Raw genomic sequence first — 20,676 nt, 5'->3', positions numbered from 1 at the left:
TCTGTATCCGCTGCTTCCATGGCATGGTCTGCAAACTGCAATCCTTGGGCAAATGTCATGTTTGCTATGTTGTGCTTTGGCCGTCAGCTTGTCTACACGCTGTAGTTGAATTATTTTTGTTTCACAACTGACTTCCTCAAGTACGGTGGCCACTGCTTTGCATGGCATTATACATGAAGAATTTCCTGTTTGTGTCGTGTGCATGTGCGTATGTGTGCGTGGCCACGTGTGTGTGCCGTGTGCATACACATGTTTGTGTATCTGTGTGCGGGGTAGCGAGGCGGGGAGGGCTGGTATCATCATATATATCAGTGTGTTATTGCAGTCGCATGGCTACATACAGTACATCGCGCGCGTGGTCATCATGTTTACCTTCGGGGTTGGGGTGGGGAGGGAACGGAAAAAGAGCTGAAATTATCCATATAAAAATCGCTCTGTGAGCGGTTCTGAAAAACCTTTACTGGTACTGCCCCGTCGTAAAAGTAAGAAATTAGAACTGGCCCATTGTCCCCCCAAATGCGAACTGATCCACCTAAATCGCGAATGACGGGACCCGAACGCACCAGTAGCACGAGGTTCCTACCTGTGGACGCAGATGGGGACGTTGGTCCGGACCATAGGCCATGTACTGTACTAGCGGTAGGCTTCCCTATCAAAATAATAAATTCTACTGCTACTACTGGTGTTACCCTATGATAATTGCCGTGATCCTGTGCCCTCCCGACCTCGTGCTACTGGTGCGTTCGGGTCCCGTCATTCGCGATTTAGGTGGATCAGTTCGCATTTGGGGGGACAATGGGCCAGTTCTAATTTCTTACTTTTACGACGGGGCAGTACCAGTAAAGGTTTTTCAGAACCGCTCACAGAGCGATTTTTATATGGATATGTACTTGTGCTGGGATTACACCTTTCAACAGCACACACGTACACACACACTACCCGATGGTGGTATTTTTACTACTCCGATCCCAGATCAGACAGTAACCATGGCATGGAGAACATGGCGTCGTTTTCGTTCCAAAATATTTCAGCTGCGCGCTGCACGTGCTTTTTTTTTACAGATTCATGATTTTTGTAGTTTCATGATATCGCATCAGCTTTTCAATATCGATACGTCATGTACTGCAGTTGGATTTTACAATCATTATTATTTTTTAGGTTGATTGTTTTTCAGGCCAAGTGAATGTTTCCATCTTCTTTGTCGTGGACCTGATCAATATTCTAGCAGTAAAAACTTCAAACAGTATTTTCTGGGTCGGACTAAGGAAGGAATCATTGATGTCTGCCGACCTGAGCTGGGCTGCTGGCGGCAGTGGTGATGAAGAGGATGATGTCACTCGCGATAGCACGAGAAAACTTGTTCATTCTGCAAACCAGAAGGCCAAGAGGAAGAAGTCGTCGGGTGGCTTTCAATCTATGGGTGAGCTAGTTTGGGGAAATGGAGTTCAGAGTGACACTGCTGAGAGTCAAGTTTCACTCTCATTATAATCTATCTCAGGTTTGTTCCCCTTCAAGAAATTGTACACATTGTCACTACAGTACTGGCTATTGTAAAACGTGTCCTGGCCGTACACGCACGTTTGGTAGAGTGCAGTTGATGTACAGGAAAGTGTAGTGATAGTCACACAGGGGTTGTGCACTTCAGAATTGGTCATACAGTGTATTTGTACTGAAGGACTACATTGCTGGTGGCAGAAGACACACTGTAGTGACTGTACAATGCCAGCCTGAGCCATGCATACACACATACACGCACCACTAACACATACAAACACACCTCAGACCTCAGACATGCCCATCGCGGGAGCGATGATAGCGAACAGCTATGTTAGACATAGCAACTTGTGCTGGGATTACACCATTCAACAGCTTGCAAGGCTGATGAATTAACCGCCACTATACAAACACACACACACACATACATGCACACATACCACACACCACTAACACATGCAAACACACACGCACACATGCAAACGCACGCGCGCACACACACACACACACACACACACACCTCAGACCTGCCCATCGCGGAAGCGATGATAGCTTGTGCTGCACACACACACACACACACACACATGCAAACGCACACACACACACACACCTTGACCTTGACCTTGATCTTGCCCATTGCGTACGCAATGATAGCGAATGTCGGAAAGTTCAAGTGAGGACACGACACACCTTGACCTTGACCTTGATCTTGCCCATTGCGTACGCAATGATAGCGAATGTCGGAAAGTTCAAGTGAGAACACGAGCGCACGACACACACACACACACACACACACACACACACACACACACACACACACACACACACACAGGACCACTTGATGCAGGATCTGGCAGATATGTTAGGCTTGTGTAGCATGAATGGATGTCCCATCATTGTAGTCTTGTGTGTTATGATGTTCTGTTGGTCAAGTTCAGCAGTACTAAAGCAACAAAATCTTTCTTGTACTCTCAGGTTCTACGCTCAGTACCAACAGATTCTGACAAATCACTCCGGTTTGGCACTGTGTTCAATGTGAAAATGCAGTCATAAGGAATACTGTGTTGTGTTGCCTGGCGAGCCAACCCTGAGGGATGTGTCGGAATATGTTGGCATTGATTAGTATACTGTGGGAAGGGCTAGCTCCCCGGGTTCTTGGGATCCGATTTACTGCCGTGGTGTAAGCATCTCGTGTCCCATCTGGAACCAATGGCTACGACTGTATGGTGCACTTCTCTAGTCTAATGTTGTCATGACTGATGACAACACATTTCCGTGTGGTCATGTTGTGTAGGTTTGAGCTACAATGTGTTGAACGGTGTTTTGCGCAAGGGCTACCGTGTCCCTACTCCAATTCAACGAAAGGTAAGTTGGGTTTAGTTTTTTCTTCTTCTTGAGTCAACGTCTATGCATGTACCTCTGTGTCTTCCTCCTACTCAACGGCAGGCACTATTTCGGGACAGAACTCAATGCACATTTGTACAGAGCTGTTCAAAATTTGCTCCATTTGTGTGTGTGTGTGTGTGTGTGTCCCCCCCCCCCCCCCCCCCTCCGATTATTCTATGCACAGAATGCTTCTTTAGATATGTGCATCTTCTTTCTGATCTGCACATTACACTGCAAAATAGTACACATTGACTGTGGCGATTTCATTTCTCCTCTTGTCTTGTTTAATAGCGTAGTTCCTCGCACATGCGGAATGCATCTGATAATGGTCTGTCAGATTGAGTGTATTTTAAGTGCACATTGTTAGCATTCAGATATCCATTAGTTGAGGGAGTTTGCTAGCATTCCTGTCTGTATTCATGATAGTATTCTGCAAGAAAGCATTGCAGATTGATGCACAGTCCAAGCCCCCCGATATGGTAGCACACACCTGTGTATTTGACTGTCATTGTGCAGTATGTGCTGTGACACTTCGCACGCATCCATCTCCGAATGTTAATGAATTTATGGATGTTGTTGTCCCTGCTGTACATATAACTCTGTGTTGTCCCTGGTGTACCCATGACCCTCTCTCTCCCTCCCTCTCTCCCTCTCTCTCTCTCTCTCTCTCTCTCTCTCTCTCTCTCTCTCTCTCTCTCTCTCTCTCTCTCTCTCTCTCTCTCTCTCTCTCTCTCTCTCTCTCTCTCTCTCTCTCTCTCTCTCTCTCTCTCTCTCTCTCTCTCTCTCTCTCTCTCTCTCTCCTCTAGACTATGCCTCTGATTGTGGATGGGCATGATGTCGTCGCCATGGCTAGAACTGGCTCAGGAAAGACGGCCGCTTTCCTGCTGCCGATGTTTGAGAAACTCCAGACTCACTCGGCCATGGTAAGTCCCACGCTGGTGCGATGCATAGCGTTTTGTTGCTGTGATCCACAATGCTGCTGGTATTTTCATACACTCACTTTGGATCCTGTGAGTGGGAGGGGAATGTATGTACATGGCTTGTTGAGAACCTTCATGAAATCTTTACGTGGAATGTACTTCAAAGTAGAGAAATCACTGTGGGAACAGATGTTTTGGTTCAAGTCTGTGTGTTCCACGGAGCCAAGATATTTGTGCAGAGAACAGGTTCTCTGCAAAGTGGCACAATCTGAAAGAAAGTGCACACAAATCGCTTGCCGAAGCAGTCATGCATCCATACTGAGATACTCAAGTCCTTGTTCAACATGAACAGTACGAACTGTTTGCAAGCACACCGGCACTGTACACAGATGTACCTTGAGCACACACTGCTCTTTGACTGCCTCTCTCTCTCTCTCTCTCTCTCTCTCTCTTCTCTCTCTCTCTCTCTCTCTCTCTCTCTCTCTCTCTCGCTCGCTCTCTCTCTCTCTCTCTCTCTCTCTCTCTCTCTCTCTCTCTCTCTCTCTCTCTCTCTCTCTCTCTCTCTCTCTCTCTCTCTCTCTCTCGCTCTCTCTCGCTCTCTCTCTCCTGCTGATATCAATGATTTGTTGTTGTGGGAGTGTGCTCATTGTCTATTTGTCATCGTCATTATGTTGTGTGTCATAACAGGTTGGCTGTCGTGGTCTAGTGATGAGCCCTACCAGAGAACTGGCTCTTCAAACTCTGAAGTTCTGCAAAGAGGTACGGACACCAACCATATCAACCATGCAGGGACTCCCTACACCCACTGTACAATCGGAATAGGGAGGTTGTGTGTGTGTGTGTGTGTGTGTGTGTGTTTGTGCGTGTGTGTGTGTGTGTGTGTGTGTGTGTGTATATGTGTGTGTGTAATAACTTGTCACTTGTGTGCACGTGCATGATCCATAGACAGACGCTCAGCTGTCACGAGTCACCGCTCATTGTTCACCCCTGGAAATTTGACCTGGTTTGCATTTATCTACCCAGCCGTCTTTGTAAAATGTCTTAGACTATGAGGATTATGGATGGCCTGAGAGGAGTTTGCATGTCCCCGGCATTGTGTAGTCAACATTGTCGTTATATGTGTTGTCCCTGTTGCTTAGCTTGGTCGTTTCACATCGCTGCGTGCTACCATAGTTCTGGGTGGTGACAGTCTGGAGGATCAGTTTGCTGCTATCCACAGCAATCCTGACATGTGAGTTGTGTTGTGCCAGGTTGTTTACCAGTACTGTCTTGACTGAATGGAGGTTAGGGCAGAGTAGCTGGTCACGGGTAATCCTTGATCCTTTGCGCGGTGACATTCCTACGGATGCTGACAACTGTGAAAAGTCAGTGAGACGGGCTCTCATCTGAGCAGTGACATTTATTTTGTTATTGTTGCCTTGATGATGGCATGGTATTCACTATTGGTTCAAAATTCAGTATGTATGTAGGTTGACTACTTCACCTGTAACAATTGTTACGACAGTAACTGTGTATGCTGCTGGACAATCTTCCTCTTGATCACTGTAGTGAACCTTCACAGATTCAGTCACAGTGACACAGGTGACATTCGACCCTCCAAGCAAGCTCTTGTAGTTAAATCATGGCTATGTGTTCTTCTCTACAACAATCAGAAGAGGATTAATGGAACCTTCCTGTTCTTCTCAACATTGTGTCTTGCAGCATAATTGCTACGCCCGGCCGTTTCCTCCACATTGTAGTGGAAATGGAGCTAAAGCTGTCGACCGTGGAGTATGTTGTTTTTGACGAGGCTGATCGGTAAGTGTGCAGAGATCAGGCCTGGGACACACAGAACCTCGGCACATGTTTGATTCAGAGCATTGTCTCAGAAACGCTCTAACCTGCAGTTACCACTGCTCTCTTTATCACATTACCAGGCTGTAACAAGTGCTTCAGCTGGTCTGGTTTGGGTTAGGCCACTTATTTCTGTGAAAGGGCGTATATAGAGTATTTGCTAACGTTGTTGGAAAACATTCACCAGGGGAGGTCTCCTAGATTCCTTTCAGCCGCACTACCCCCTCGCTATAGGCCTGCACCGTTCTTCTTCAATGTACTGTTCGCTTTGTCTTTACCGACGTCACTATTTGATGATGGTGGAAAAGATCCGTGCACTTTCAGTCTGTTGACAAGATCTTGGTTTTGTGACTGGTTGTGCACAGGCTGTTTGAGATGGGTTTTCAGGAGCAGCTTCGCGAGATCATCAGCCGCCTGCCAGAGAGCCGGTATGTAGCAGTACCACACACACGCTTCGATACTTGTGACAATGTATTATTTGATGGTTGTGTGAATCTAGCATGTGTATGTACTCCTTGAAAAACAATAAATACAAAAAACACAATACCAAGTCTATGTACATGTACTTGTATGTATGATTGACATCAAGTAAGTAAGTGTTCCACTTAACTACGGTGGTGGAGTTACTTTGAAACATCAGTGTGCGAACTGTTCAGCATCACATTTCTCTGCAGCTGGAACCTGCCCACAGCAATGTAATGAGCTCTTTTCTGTTTTGATAAATTATGACTCAGACTTTTGAGGAGGCATCCATGGCAGTGGAAAGCATAGTCCAAAATCAATTGCCCCAGCAGTGTCCTTCATGGAGGAGCATGCATCTCTCCGAGAGTGCTCTCAACAGCCTACTAGTTTGTCAGTCAGAGCTTCATTTCAGTGTCCCCAAATCTTATTCATGACTCCGGTGTTTCCCACCCATTTCTAATTCGCATCTAATTTGTGTCTGTGCTGGAACTGTGCGGATACCACTGTTATGGTCTTGGTGTGATATGTATACGGCATCATGAATTTCCCTGTGTCGCTCTGACTGATAATAGCTGACTATGCTTAGTTTTTGGTTTCCTTGTTTTCATCTGCTATTCCTCTCCCAGGCAAACACTTCTATTCTCTGCCACGCTTCCCAAGCAACTGTTGGAGTTTGCCAGAGCAGGTGAGATAACCTTTTTTTTCCTTCCCTGTTCATGGTAATGATGAGATGCAGCTCTTGGACTTGAATGAGCGGCGCTCCTAAAGTTCTAGGATTGTTTTTTTCTACTGTGCCTGTCTTCATGCACTGTGTTCAACGTTAGGGGTAATCAGGTCGGGTGAAGTTGCTCAATGATCTCGCATGCACTTATTTTAATATTAAATTTTTCTTTGCTTTTTTCTTTGCTATATTTGCATGGCTTCCGCCACACCAGGTCTGCGTAATCCTACTCTGATTCGACTGGATGTTGATACAAAGCTCAGTGACCAGCTGAAGGTTAGTTAAAATAAAGCACTTGTTTTTGTTTGTGGTGCTCCGATTGGGGAAAATCAGAAAACCCCTTTTTAATTATATTTTCCAACCCAACCAGGCGATCCGAATAATCGATCATCCGGATAGTTGACGTCCGAGTGATCGGCGTCCTCCTGTACTATTTTACTCAACTGGGAGGGTTTGCATGCATACATGTAACTGCTGTCTACGTGCATGTGTTTGTGCTTGTGTGCTGTGTGTTTAGACGGCGTACTACTATGTTCGCAATGAAGACAAGCCCGGTGAGTTCTTTAGCAGAGAGATATACTCATATAGAGAGAGAAAGGGGGGGGGGGGGGGGCTGCATTCACCATGATGATCTGAAGTCATTGTGGTGATCACAAGTGTGAGTGTTAGTCTTCTTCACCTTGCTATGCGTGAGCTAGTGACAGTGATCTAGTTTAATAGAAAATTACTGTCACTGCCTCTTAAAAGTGTTTGCTTTGGTGTGTTGGTTGAACACATGCCACCACAGTACAATATTGCCACTTGATGTGTATATATATATATGCAGTTGATCACAGTACAACAGTGCCACTTGATGTGTATGTTGAGTTCACACTCTCCACTATTCATACCTGTGGGTAGGTGTCTAATTGTCACACTTGTCGCGCTGATCATACGAGAGCTCTGGGTTTTGCAACCTCACTCCTCTAACTCAGTCATTGTGCTCATGAGCAAGGAATCAAAATGGTGATATTCTCTTGGCTGAAGTGTGTCACGTTTTGTGTAGCAGCTAACACCAAGTACTACTAATTTTTGCGGCATCAGGGTCCTTATTACTGCAGAGATTCAGTGCATTTCTTTTTGTTTGAGTGCGTGTGTCTGTCTGTGTCTGTGTGTTGCTTTGTAGCTGCACTCCTGTATTTGCTTCGCAGTGTGATCAAAGAGGACCAGCAGACCGTCGTGTTTGTCTCCACCAAGCATCATGTGGAGTACATCAGAGAGGTATGTGTGTGCTTTGCTGCTTAGTCAGTTAGTGCTTACTAGTACACGTCCATTGTCACTAGCCTGTGCGGCCACTGCTTGTACCACTGTGTGTGTATTGGCCATGGTTCTGGAGCCTCTCTCCACACTGCCGTTGAGTCATTCATGGTAAATGTGACCAGGGGAAGAGACTGTCAGTCCAGTCTTTGTCTCTGCACTGTACTGTACTGTACTGTACTGTTTTCCACCATAGAAGTACTGTATAGTACATGTACCACAGTTTCAGTTGTACTGCATGTGTGATGTCATCATTGCATCATTTCGTATGCCCAGTGCAGGAACGCTGTACTGGATAGATACCAAGTCTCGCTACGCTGTACATGCAGGTCAACCTTGTTTCTGTACAATCCATGCATGTCTGCCTTTGCTGCGTGCATCATTGCTGGCACACTATGCGTGTGATTTCAGGTCTTGGAGAAGGCTGAAATATCCTGTGCATGTGTCTACAGCTCCTTGGATCAAACAGGTAAATTTAGGCATGCAGGAGATAATCGCAGTTATCCACTGCACCATGATGTCCTGGCAAGACTACCTGCCGACTTGTGTGTGCGCATGTGCGTACACATGTGTGGGGGTGGGTGTCAGGGGGAGGGGGGGGGGGGGGGGCTTATTTTTTAGTCTACACGTAGGGTGGGGATATGATAATGGGGCTGTTGGCCTTTGGACAGTTCAATAGCCGAATGAGTTATCTTTCCGGGATTTCTTCTGAATGTCTCTCCCCTCTCCAAAGGGATACTCACATGACCAGTTTCTGGCAGTGAGGAAGTACGAGTGTGTGTATGGGTGTGCCCACAATCCCGTGTGCAGTCTCGGCCACTGGCTCTCTCATTTGTGATGGTGAATTTCACCGTCCATTACTATACGTTACTGTACAATGACAGTGTAGATGTATGTGTGTATTGTGTTGAACACGACTGCAGCCCGTAAGATCAACATCGCCAAGTTTGCTGCTAAGAAGAGCAGTGTGTTGGTGGTCACTGATGTTGCCGTAAGTGTGTGTGTGGGGGTGGGGTGGGGGTGTTCTCTTGCGACTGGTGTATACATGGTATGTGTGTGCTTGCGCACGCACCCACATGTGTGCATTTCATGTATTACGGCACTAACAGGATGGGGGGGGGGGGGGGGGGTGATAAGGTATTGCCTATTGAGTACATTCAAGGTGTATCCACAGGGATAAACAAGTACACACCTACCTCTAATAGACATGAGCCACCCTACCTTGTACTGAGAGGGCAGGAAATCAGACGAAGCAGTGGTGTGAGCCTTGTACGGAAGCGATGGGGTTGAGGTTCCTGAACTGCGCTACGTTTAGCATGTGCGTGAACTGTGTTTGCAATGCAATGAAGGTCTAGTGGTGATATATTTTTTTGCGATGTGTTCAATTTCTATGTGCCCTTGCTTCCTGGCCTTGGCTTCTCTGTATGGACAGCATCAACCCTGTACTTGTCTATGTTTCCTTTTCTGTTTCTTGTGTCAGGCGCGTGGTATTGACATTCCAATGTTGGACAATGTCATCAACTTTCATTTCCCGGCCATGTCCAAGCTGTTTGTCCATCGTGTTGGTATGTTCTAACTAGTACTTACAGTCAACTTCGCTAATAACGACTGCGGATTAAACGACAATTCGCGAATAACCACAGAATTTCCATGCCCAGATCAAAGTCCCATCTAACTGTAATACATACAATGAGACTTCGGGTATAAGGACACTTCGCGAATAACGACACTTTTCTGATGCCCCCAAGTGTCGTTATACGCAAAGTTGACTGTATACATGTAATTCATGAGTTTCCCAGTCTGAAGAACATGTTGAATGGTCGCGAGTGCTTGGATGACGACTACACCATAGCTTAGTGGTAGAGCATCGTCGGCCATAAGCGAGGGTCCCTGGTTCGAGTCCTGGTGGTGATAGTCAATGTTTTTCTTCAGACTTTCCCGCTTGCAACTTTCCCTGAAACGATTGAACATGTACTTCACTTGATACTGTGTTATGGGCCATTCACACTACGCCCAAAACGTGGAGTACGTGACGTTTTCGTCTGGATAGCCAAGACAACATGGAACGTGGCGGGAAAATCGTACCCCTGATACGAAAATGTGGACGACGTATCCAGACCCGTGGCATGACCATCATCATCCCCATGTTGCCTGGTGATTGCACTGAGCTACATGAAAGTCAGAGTTACGGTACAAACTAGCCGTGCTCCACTCCTGTACTGTCTAGTGCCATGCTCTCCCTTCTTTGTAGCATGCCAGCACTGCCAGCACACTGGATGCATCCTTCTGTGCAGCTGACTAATGTACAGGACGTTGAGCGTGTACATGTACATTGTAGGAGCAAACTTTCCATAATCTTCTCTTCTGTTGTCAGAAGTGACTGTATTTTTGATTCGCTTTCCTCTTGCGTACATCTCCTGTACACACTTAATGACAGTTGCCTCTAGTCTTCTTCTGCCCTGTATGTGTCTAATGTCAAGTGTCTCTGTTCTTCTTCTTCTCTGCTTCTGTACACGTGTGCTGTGTTTGTGTAACAGGTCGTGTTGCTAGAGCAGGTCGCAGTGGTGTTGCCTATTCCTTCCTGGCAGCCGACGAGATCCCTTACCTGCTGGACTTGCACTTGTTCCTGGGAAGAGGATTGAAAATGGCCACACAGGACACTCAGCGTGAGTAATGTGTGTGTGGGGGTATGTGCGTGTGTGTGTGTATGCGTGTGTGTGTGTATGCGTGTGTGTGGGTGTGCGTGTATGTGTGTGTGTATGTGTGTGTGTGTGTGTGTGCGTGCATATGTGTGTGCGTGCATATGTGTGTGTATGCGTGCATGTGTGTGTATGCGTGCATGTGTGTGTATGCGTGTTACTATTCCGCACGGTACTGTTGAGCGATAAACTAGTTTGAGTGATAGTACGTCCTGTCTGGGTTCGCACCAGTTCTATAAGGCTATGCAGTAGTCATGTAGTCTAACATGTTATGAGTTAACAGATCTGGTGTACATGTGTGCAATTGCATTGCGTTGTGTACGGGAGTGTGTGCAATGGAGGCTCTGGGGCAGGGGGTGAGTTATGTAGTGTTAACGTAGGATGGTGATAGGTGGTTTGCTGCTCACTACACCACTTGCGTATGTTGAGCATGCAGTGTTTGACCTGTCTGCCTCACCTGTGCCTACAGCATCAAGTATCATGGATGCATCCAGTGATGGCTACTTGGGGGGTTTCCCCACTGCTCTGCTGGAAGAAGAGTGTGATCTGTTGGCTGCTGCAGTGCGCCAGTCTGATGATCTGGTGAGAGCATAAGAAGACACACTGTCTGTATTGTGTGCATGTACTGAGCATGCACAGTGTCTGTATTCTGCATGAACTGAGAAGCTGGAGCATACCGGTATGCATTCTGCATGAACTGAGTATGTACAGTGTCCGTGTTGTACACGAACTGAGCAGAGCTGAACATTTTGGAAATTCAGAGCCCAAGTCAGTGCATTTTTTGATTCACGGCGTACTTGGGGCAAAGAGTGGTACGGTGAATACCGTAGTGACCGTAGCGTGTCCGACGCCCCTGCTCTGTACTGTGTACAGTGTGTAATGTGCAGTGTATTGGCCATGTACAGTGTAGTGTAGTGTTTGTCTAACTGTCCCTTTCATGATGCGCCTGCTGGGTGTGCTTTCTGTGTGGTGTTATGTGTCAATGAATCACAGGGTTGTTTTCTATATCTGTTCCTGGTCTCTTGCTCTTGGTAATGTTTGGTTGATCAACTTTACCGTGTATGCTACTACATTTGTTGCTTTGTTCCAGTCTTCAGCAGCTCAAGTGGCTGACAACGGCTATAGGCAGTACGCGCGCTCCCGACCTGCACCGTCGGAGGAGTCCATCAAGCGCTGGAAAGAACTGTCTCTGTCGACCATATCTTCGCATCCTTGGTTTGGAACACAGCTGAACAAGAGTGAAGTTGGTCGTCTGGATCTTCTGGCACAGATGAAGAAGTTCAAGCCGCCGTCAACCATTTTCGAAATTAACGCCACTGCGAAAACATCGGCCTTCAAAATGATGCAGGAGAAGAGAGGCTTCCACGACAAAGTCATTTCTTCCAAGAAGAGGAAAGCGGAGCTGGAGGAGCAAGCGTCTGCGGCGGCCAGCAAAGCCGATGACTTTGAGGAAAGCATGCCGCTGGCACCTGTTGCTACTCATGGCGAAGCATCTAGTCAAGATGTTATGTCTACACAGGAAGATGTAGATGTAAGTGTGGTGTGTATGTGTTTGTCTGTGGCTCTGTGCATGTGTGTGTGCGTGTGGGTGTGTGTGTGGTGTGTGCGTTCTCCCGGGAGACCTATGTGACCAGTTTTGGCAGCAAGCAAGTGCAAGTACAAGCGTGTGTGTATGTGTGTGCGTTCATGCACGTGTGTGTACGTGCCTGTGTACTTTGACTATTGCACGGTGTGGTTGCCTGCACATACGAACCATCTAGCTTCTGTTTTCGACAAGAGCAATGCACTAAGAGCAAGGCATGGGTCACACCATGGTGTAGTGACCTAGTGCCTGGTGTTGATTGCCTGCATGTGTAGACTAGTACATGACGTGATTGCAAAATAATGTACCTGGCATGTACAGTCCTGCTTAGTTAATGAAATCCAGTCGCGGCACTCAAGTTTGCGCCTTGCACCATTTCGAAGCCCAGTGTCCGCAGGTCTAGGGATGTGCAACGCCCGGTGCGTACATGAGTACAATGAGTCCTGACTGGATTTCATTGAGCACGTACATGTAATCAAAGAACGGTTGCCACTGTTCACTGAGTACTCATAGCTGGTAGTGGTAGCAGTGTCCTTACTGGTACAGTGGAGAGCCAAGTTTCACTCAACAAAGTCAACTATCAGGCAACAATCCACCATGAAACTCTGGCTTACTACCAATAAGTAGTAACTTCATTATGGTGTGGTTTACTTCTCTCTGGTAACGACTGCACTACAGTGGTCTGGCACCCTGGATTTCTGGCAGGATTTCTCAAGAGAAAGGTTTCTTTCCAGTGTAATGTACCACATATATCAGCATTCACAGTCCGATTGCAGCGAGACAGAATTGTATACGTTGAGCCCATTTTTACAGCACACATGCACAAATACAATGATGTAATCGGAACTGGCCCAGGGCGCCAGCTTTGCACTTCGGGTCGGATTTCAGTGAGCGCAACTGTATGTAGACAACTGTGGACGGGACTAGAACTCAAAGCCCTTGCTTCCACTTCTACAATAACGTTAGGAATGTTCGCCACTGTTATTCTTGGCATCACAATATGTGTGGATGTTTGTTAGTCCTGCACCCTCTGTAATCTGGTACATTCTGGGTATATAACGGCTGTGTGTGTGTGTGTGTCTGTGCTGGTGTGTATATGTGTGTGTGTTCCAGAGAGTATTCTCCAAGATAATTGACCCGTCGAAGAAGAAAGTGCGCAAGCGTGACACTGAAAACTATGTCCAGTATCGGCCTGCTGATGAGCACACCGAGAAAGGGTTAGTCATTACGCCGTTGTGCTGTGCATGTACAGTTATGCCAAGAGAAATCTGACTTCATTTTTACATTCATCCAGAGAAACTGCCATTCTTGAAAAAATGTGCTGACAGTGTTCATTGACGTGACGCTGGATATTCCTCCATGTATCACATTCCTATCTTTTCTTTGTTTCAGGTTTTCTTTACAATCATCTGCACCGGGTCGTTTTGAACGCTCGGCTAACTCCGCAGTGATGGACATGGTGATGGATGACGATGAAACAGTGCAGAAAGCAAACAAGACAAGAAAGCGCTGGTACGTCCCGAGTGTGTGTGGGGGGGGGGGGGGGGGGGGGGGTGTTTTTGTTTGTTTGTATTCTTTATAGTGTTGAAACGATCTCACCGGATACTCGTTAGCTCGCTCGCCAGAAACTCGGCTCGTTTGTGCGGCCAGCTCGTTTGCACTAACGAACACCGTACACCGTACTCAGTACACATGGCAGTACATGTCGACCGGGGAGTCGTAAAATATTTTACGACTCCCTGGTCGATCGAGAGTCCAGTCCCACGCAAAGTGAAAATCACTCGCAGTTACAGTGACTGTATGCCTGCACGACACTTGAGTTGTTTCAGTTGTCGTTGCAGCTTTGGTGGACTCTACTGATGTCTTGTTCCGCATCTGCTGACCTGTCGCAGGATATGCTTCGGTCACCTCTCCATTCGAGTGAAAGTAAAATAGTTACGCTCAGTCGTTTGGAAGTTTTCTCCCGCAATGCAGCGAAGACCAGGACTACTTGCAATCTTTGCAAAACAGTCTATTCTTACAAAGGCTACTCGACGAAGGCGCTGAAAAGACACCTCGACACCAAACAGCAGTCCGAAGTGAAGCAGCAGCAACCCCAAATGCCGGCGGTGATAATTTGAACCAGCTGAAAAAAAATTATTCAATGGTTGGGGTGACAGTGGTATGTGTGGGGTACAACGGTTGTGCCGACATAGATGTACATACAGTAAAACTACCCGGATCCGGACGTCCCAAATCCGGGCACGTCCGTCTACCGGGCACCTTTCTGATCCATGTAGAGTCACAGGAAAGGGCTTTACAGCGAAAAACGGCCCCAAAACAGTCATACCGATTGGCATAAAGATCTTACTTGCATGCAGAAGTACAGGTAGGTTCTGAGTTACGGGCAAATCCTAGCTACGGGCAGTGCTCGGTCCCGATCTGCCCGTATCTGGCCAGTTTTACTGTACTACAGTCCATTTCAAAACTATAGACGCGGCGTACCTAGGCAAAACACCGTTATGCCAGCATCTATACCGCATAAAATCTGTGATCACTTTGTGCATAAATTTTTCCTAATTGGGCGTCTGTTATCCAATCGTTTCGAAACTATATGAGAGTGATTGTGGAGCGGACCTGAGCAATATTCCGAAAACTATTCTCAAAAGGTTCCAGCCAAATTTGAAATATTTCAAAAGCACTGCGCGTCTATAGTTTTGAAATGGACTGTAGTACACAGATAATCATGTACCCACCATCATTGCACATACACACCATCGGCACTAAATGCCGTATCGACTGGATACTGGGACCAGTACACTCTCAGCAGCATAACAAATATACCTGACTCTCAAACAAGCGTCAAAGTATCGAGCGAGTACTCGTCTACCTGATGCACTTGTTTCATCCCTAGAGAAAATAGACAATTTTGCACTGCTAATGTCTACAATGATTTCACAGGCGACATGTGTCTTGAATAGAGTTTTCCAATGTTGATCTGCTGCAGGGACCGTAAGCTGAAGAGATTTGTTGGTGACAGTGGTGAGGGTCCTAAAAAGATCCGAACGGAGAGTGGCAATATGATCCGAGCCTCGTTCAAGAGCAACATCTACTCGAGATGGGCACAGCGTCATCACGTGGATAAACATCTGGTCGGTGAATCCGAGCGTGCTGGTGGTGTCAAGGCCAAGCTACTGGGACGCAAAGGTACTGGCTTGGTACTGATAATGCACTGATGGCTGCTGCATTACAATGTAGTGCTGATGTTACTGTGCAGTAGCTGTACTTGTCAATAATGCGCACATTGTACAGCATAACTGCAGGCATATTTGAGTACAGATACTACTACTGTACAAGCAGAAATATTCGTCTGGAATTTAATTTCGTCTTTTTCGTCCATCGAGCTGTCGGACTAAATTAAATGCTGGACTAATATTAATTTGTCCAGCTTTTCAATACACTCTTATGATCCATGGACGAAATTTACAACCGGACGAACTCCCTTTCTTTGGAGTTGGACGAAATTATTGACCGACGAAATGTTCTGCTTATACAGTACTAACTGCCAGTGTACACACTGTGGGTCTCTCTGTCCTACTATACTGTGCACACACTAACTAGTAGCTACTACAGTTCTGGCTAGAGAAATCCGACCTCATGAATAGAGCAGTGGCGCACTCAACTGAGCAGTGTGATGCTAGGGTCGTGTAGGCCCCGGCGGCTCCATTATATCCATGAGGAGGTGGCTTTTCTCTGGCCAGGACTGTAGTAACTGCCAGTGTACAACTGTGGTGGGTCTTCCTGTTCCACTGTTCCCTCATGCTGACATGGGAAATGGTGATGTTTATGGATTTTTGAGTGAACCAGTCAACAAGTCTTCAGTGCATCCGTGTGACTTTTCCCATCCTGTTTTTGTTTTCTCATGATGACGTTGTTTTGCCGCAGGTCGGAAAGGATATCATCAGAAGGGTGCTGAGGACTCTACAAGTCAAGGTACTGGTTTTTGTGATGCTGCCCTCCTCCCCCCTTCCATTTGCAACATTGGGATCCTATTCTCAGCACTCATACATCAACTGTGTTTTTTTGGTGAGCATGGTTGGCGAGAGAGCATTCAGTGGTGGGAGTGTAATAATTTTAGCCTGGACATTTGCCCGGTTTGGTTGCTGGATCCGCGGAGTAGCCCATGAACTGTGTGACCAATCAATGTCATTCCCGTGGGTGTGGTGTGTTGGTATGGTGTGTTGGTGTGGTGTGTGGTGTTTGTGTGTGTGGGGTGTGTGTGTGTGTGTTTGCTGTTCAAAGGTTCCGATGCTGGCCTTCGCTCTAATGAAACAATTCTGAAAGAGCGCAAGGTCCAAGCAAAGAAGCAAGCGCAGCAGCAGGGCAAACGTGGTGGCAGAGGTGGCAGTCGCGGTGGAAGTCGCGGTGGTGGTGGCAGTCGCGGTGGAGGAAGTCGCAGTGGATCTTCTCGTGGTGGTGGTTCGTCGTCACGTGGTGGATCCCGTGGTGGTTCGTCGTCACGTGGTGGATCCCGTGGTGGTTCGTCGTCACGTGGTGGATCCCGTGGTGGTTCGTCGTCACGTGGTGGATCCCGTGGTGGTTCGTCGTCACGTGGATCCCGTGGTGGCGGCGGCCGTGGTGGTGGCGGCGGCCGTGGTGGTGGCGGCGGCCGTGGTGGACGTGGCGGTGGCAGCAGAAGAGGAGGGAAGAGATGAGAAACAGTTTAGTCTGTCTAGACCGATTGGCTATGCGTGCTTTGCAACCTTTGTGTACATATTGTATAATATCACGACATGTGCTGCTTTGGACTGGATTGGTTTTGATCTTGCAACTAATGTACATTATTATACTACCAGTTATACCAGATCATGTACATCATATGTATATATAACCATAATTAGAAATTGGCCATGGCCATATTTAATAATCAAGGCATATCAATAAATCAATAAAATACCACTTAAATATTCCAACTGCACGTGTTATCTCCAGGGTAAGTGTGGGTCTGGTAGAAGAGAAGGAAAATACTTCCAAGAACAGCGGAGGTCTCTTCTCTATTAGTTGTCACCAGGCATGGTGGGAAGAAACAAGCTTGCTACAACCATTCTCTTTCAAGTCCTGAAAGAAATATCCACAAAATCGAAGCAAGAAGCATACGCATATTATCTAGAGTATATAATGGGCTGGAAACGTACAACTGCGACACTGCACCACTTGATGTGAGTTTTTGCCGTCGGCGTACCCCATAGAAAGGGTATCAGGCGCGCGCGCACCCATGCACGTGGCACGCATACCATGCATGCCATGCACGTGCGCTCATGCACAGCAACAAATGTATCATGGACAAGAAAACCAGTGCCAACTCCGCAGCCGCTTCAAAAGACAGAACCACTTATAAATAGCTATAGCACGTACACAAAGATGACCCCAAACAGTTCTGATTACAAGAGGGAACACCCACATGAATAAGCAAGAAGAGAAGGAGACTGATTCCCTATTGAACACTGTGTTTACATGAGAATTTTCAACTCGGTTTAAGTCTGCGATGGAAAAAGTACATGTAGGTGGGTGTTTACATGAAGAATCATTGATTGAAGACAGTTGACCCGGGTCAAATACTGATATGCCGCCAAAAGTCCACTTCTAGAGTCCTGTATCGTCACGTGAATACTTTCGCGCGAAATTTGCCTGTGCAGTGCTGTTCAAACCTGGCGCGAAATACGCGCAAAAGTATGATACAGGCCTCATTAATAGAGAGGTTCTGGAGTACGATTTTTCGTGACAAAATCCATAGAGGCGCTACGGACTTTTCATACGTCGTTTTTGAGCAGTGAAATGTTCCGGAGTATGGAGCTTACATGTATGTGTTTGCCGTCATTGCCTAGGTTACGATCACGTCATATTCCCGCGATATACCTTTTTATTTTGAAAATTTGTACCAAAATCGAAACTTCCCGCGGAAAATCGATGCTTCTCGTACCAAATTTGTACGCGAAATCTTTCTGCACTCGATGACGCAAAATCTCCATACGAAACAGGGTTCGTATGAAAGCCAGTCCACACGGATTCTCCATGCCGAAAAACCGTATGAAGCACGCCTCGAGAAAATCCGTAGCACCCATACGGATTTTGGCACGGAAATCGTACCTCGGAACCCCTCCAATACATAATCTATGGGACTTGAAGAATGTTATGTATTATTGGGGTTTATGTACTAAACGAAAGTCTGCAGGACTTGGTTGTGTACCAGAATTTTTCGCTTTTTTCTAGTGCTGAAACGAGTACGCCGAGTACTCGAGTACCCGCTCGTTGAGTAGTCGACTCGATATCAAAAAAGGACTCGATGCTCGATAAAAAAATAAAAAAATACTTGATAGCAACGTACACGTCCACCGATCCGGTACACGAACGCGTAGTGTCTACTCACCTACAAGTTTTTGTACACTACTGAGTACGAGTCTCTCATACTGTACTCGTCTACTGCACTGTCTGTAGCACCGGTACGTGTGCCTGTAGGCTGTACTAGACTGTAGCAAAAGTCGAACAGGAAGCGTATACGCGTGTGCGCTTGACAAGCGCATGTAGCTAGGCTCGGACCTATTTTGAATATTTCTCTCGATTTCTGTTTACTGACATACATGTATATGCGCATGATTGCTTATAGAGTACTCAATACTCGACTCGATAGTGACAGTACTCGCTCGATAGCTTATAGAGTACTCGTTTCAGCACTACTTTTTTCAACTCTTCTGAGTGTTTCTTGCTTCCGTGACTAGGGAGCGAAATATTCCTGATTCCCTCGATATAACATAAAAATGATGCTATAACGGTCACCGTCAGCGAAGATCATCTACAGTTTACATCATGCATGCCTGGCCGCGGGTAGACAACTTGACAGCGTACATTCTGCACTGTACCATCACGCAATAGCCTGGCCCAGCATAACAAAGACCTTGGCCCTCCATACTCTTAGAGTCGCACAGTGTTTCACATTTTTCTCATGTGACTGCATTTGCGTATAGCATTTTGTACAATCATGTACATGACATGTATGTATGCCTGCTTGATAGTTTACTGGGTATCATCGGATGATGCCAGTAAACTTCACAAGGTGAAGGACACACTGCAAGGAACACAAGGCCGTCACAGCCGGGGCGACTGGGGCGGCTGAGGCCGCCCCACCTTTTTGGGTTTTTTTTTGGAGCACACTGCAACAAAGCGCGATGATCGCAGCTCAGCGCAAGGCGTGGCAAATCCTTGTCCCCGACCGTGGTTTGTTGCAGAATCAAAAAATCTTTCATTGCAGTTACATGTACATGTACACTGAAATGGCACCAAAATGCCCGGAGATGCTTGCAATTGGCTTCAATTTTTGAATTTTTTTCTGCGGGAGGACCCCCGGACCCCCCCCCCCCCTTCCATGGCCGCCCCACCTCCAAAGTCGGTGTGACGGGCTTGGAACAGTGTTCCAGACTGCAACCAGAGGCCAGTTGGCAGGGTCCACGGTCTTGCAACCAAGTCACCTACACTGAATACTCGCCAAAAAAATCCGGCCAGTGCTGCACATGGTAGTCGACTGCGATGCATGCAGCATTGGCCGGATATTTTTTGGCAAATATTGTACGGGGATTATGCCCCTGGTTCAGACCCTCTGTACTCTATAGGGGCAGGGAGCATGGAGTGCCGGGGTTGTTTAACGGTTTGGGGTATACCGCACTCGCGCGATTAGAGCCCTCTCTTGAATAGTGCCCTAGTCTCCAAGAGCCAGTGAAAAATAAAGCCCCCTCTTGAATATTGAAAAAATAGTGCCCGCACTAATCGCGCGAGTACGGTACTCCATTTCGTCGAGTGTATCTGAGAGGTTATGCGCATATTTCTGTGCGGAATTTAAAATGGGCGCTACATATACAGCGTGAGTCAGCGGATTCTCTAATGAGCGCTAAAGTACACAGCGCGAGTCGCTAGTGCAAGTGCAGCGCTGTGCCGCGAGTCCATTCTTTGCTTTATGGACAACACCTTGATTTTGCTGGAAATCCCGTACCTAGATCTACCAACTTCTACCGGCTAAATCTACCAGCTTTTTCCTGGTAGAGCCGGTAGAGGAAAGTAGAATCTACCCTTTTGAGTAGAAAACGAACACTTCTACCGAAAGAAGTAGTTTCTACCCAAACCTGTAGATCAAAAACGAACGCCCCCTAAAATAGGACGAGGCCAAGCCAGAAAACTTTATTCAGACCAGGAAGCACGCAGAACTATTACTTTCTGACAAAAATAACAGAACAGAGCTAAGTGACGGACTAACAG

The 20,676-nt window shown here is 46.8% G+C and overlaps 1 protein-coding gene across 1 annotated transcript; it reads left to right on the top strand.

The window, feature by feature from the left end:
- Positions 1-1,153: 1,153 nt before the first annotated feature.
- On the top strand, positions 1,154-17,345 carry LOC135822346 (ATP-dependent RNA helicase DDX54-like). Its single transcript, XM_065335088.1, has 22 exons — positions 1,154-1,420; positions 2,789-2,859; positions 3,687-3,803; positions 4,488-4,559; positions 4,940-5,031; positions 5,502-5,597; positions 5,999-6,061; positions 6,722-6,780; positions 7,031-7,092; positions 7,334-7,370; positions 7,982-8,076; positions 8,524-8,581; positions 9,036-9,103; positions 9,593-9,677; positions 10,650-10,778; positions 11,281-11,393; positions 11,902-12,342; positions 13,507-13,610; positions 13,786-13,905; positions 15,380-15,579; positions 16,318-16,365; positions 16,675-17,345. Exons 1-22 carry the CDS (start codon positions 1,279-1,281, stop codon positions 17,085-17,087), a joined length of 2,685 nt encoding a protein of 894 aa, XP_065191160.1. The 5' UTR covers positions 1,154-1,278; the 3' UTR covers positions 17,088-17,345.
- Positions 17,346-20,676: the final 3,331 nt, after the last annotated feature.

The sequence above is a fragment of the Sycon ciliatum genome, chromosome 8, assembly GCF_964019385.1.
Source record: "Sycon ciliatum chromosome 8, ocSycCili1.1, whole genome shotgun sequence".
NCBI lineage: Eukaryota > Metazoa > Porifera > Calcarea > Leucosolenida > Sycettidae > Sycon > Sycon ciliatum.
The sequence above is the reverse complement of the archived record's forward strand: the minus strand, read 5'-3'. Positions and strand labels throughout refer to the sequence as shown.

Excerpts from the sequence above, each read along its gene's own strand:
- LOC135822346 (XM_065335088.1), top strand. The coding sequence starts at position 1,279 with ATGTCTGCCGACCTGAGCTGGGCTGCTGGCGGCAGTGGTGATGAAGAG. Across the intron at positions 2,860-3,686 it reads CTACTCCAATTCAACGAAAG|ACTATGCCTCTGATTGTGGA; the intron begins GTAAGTTGGGTT and ends TCTCTCCTCTAG. Across the intron at positions 13,611-13,785 it reads GATGAGCACACCGAGAAAGG|GTTTTCTTTACAATCATCTG; the intron begins GTTAGTCATTAC and ends TCTTTGTTTCAG.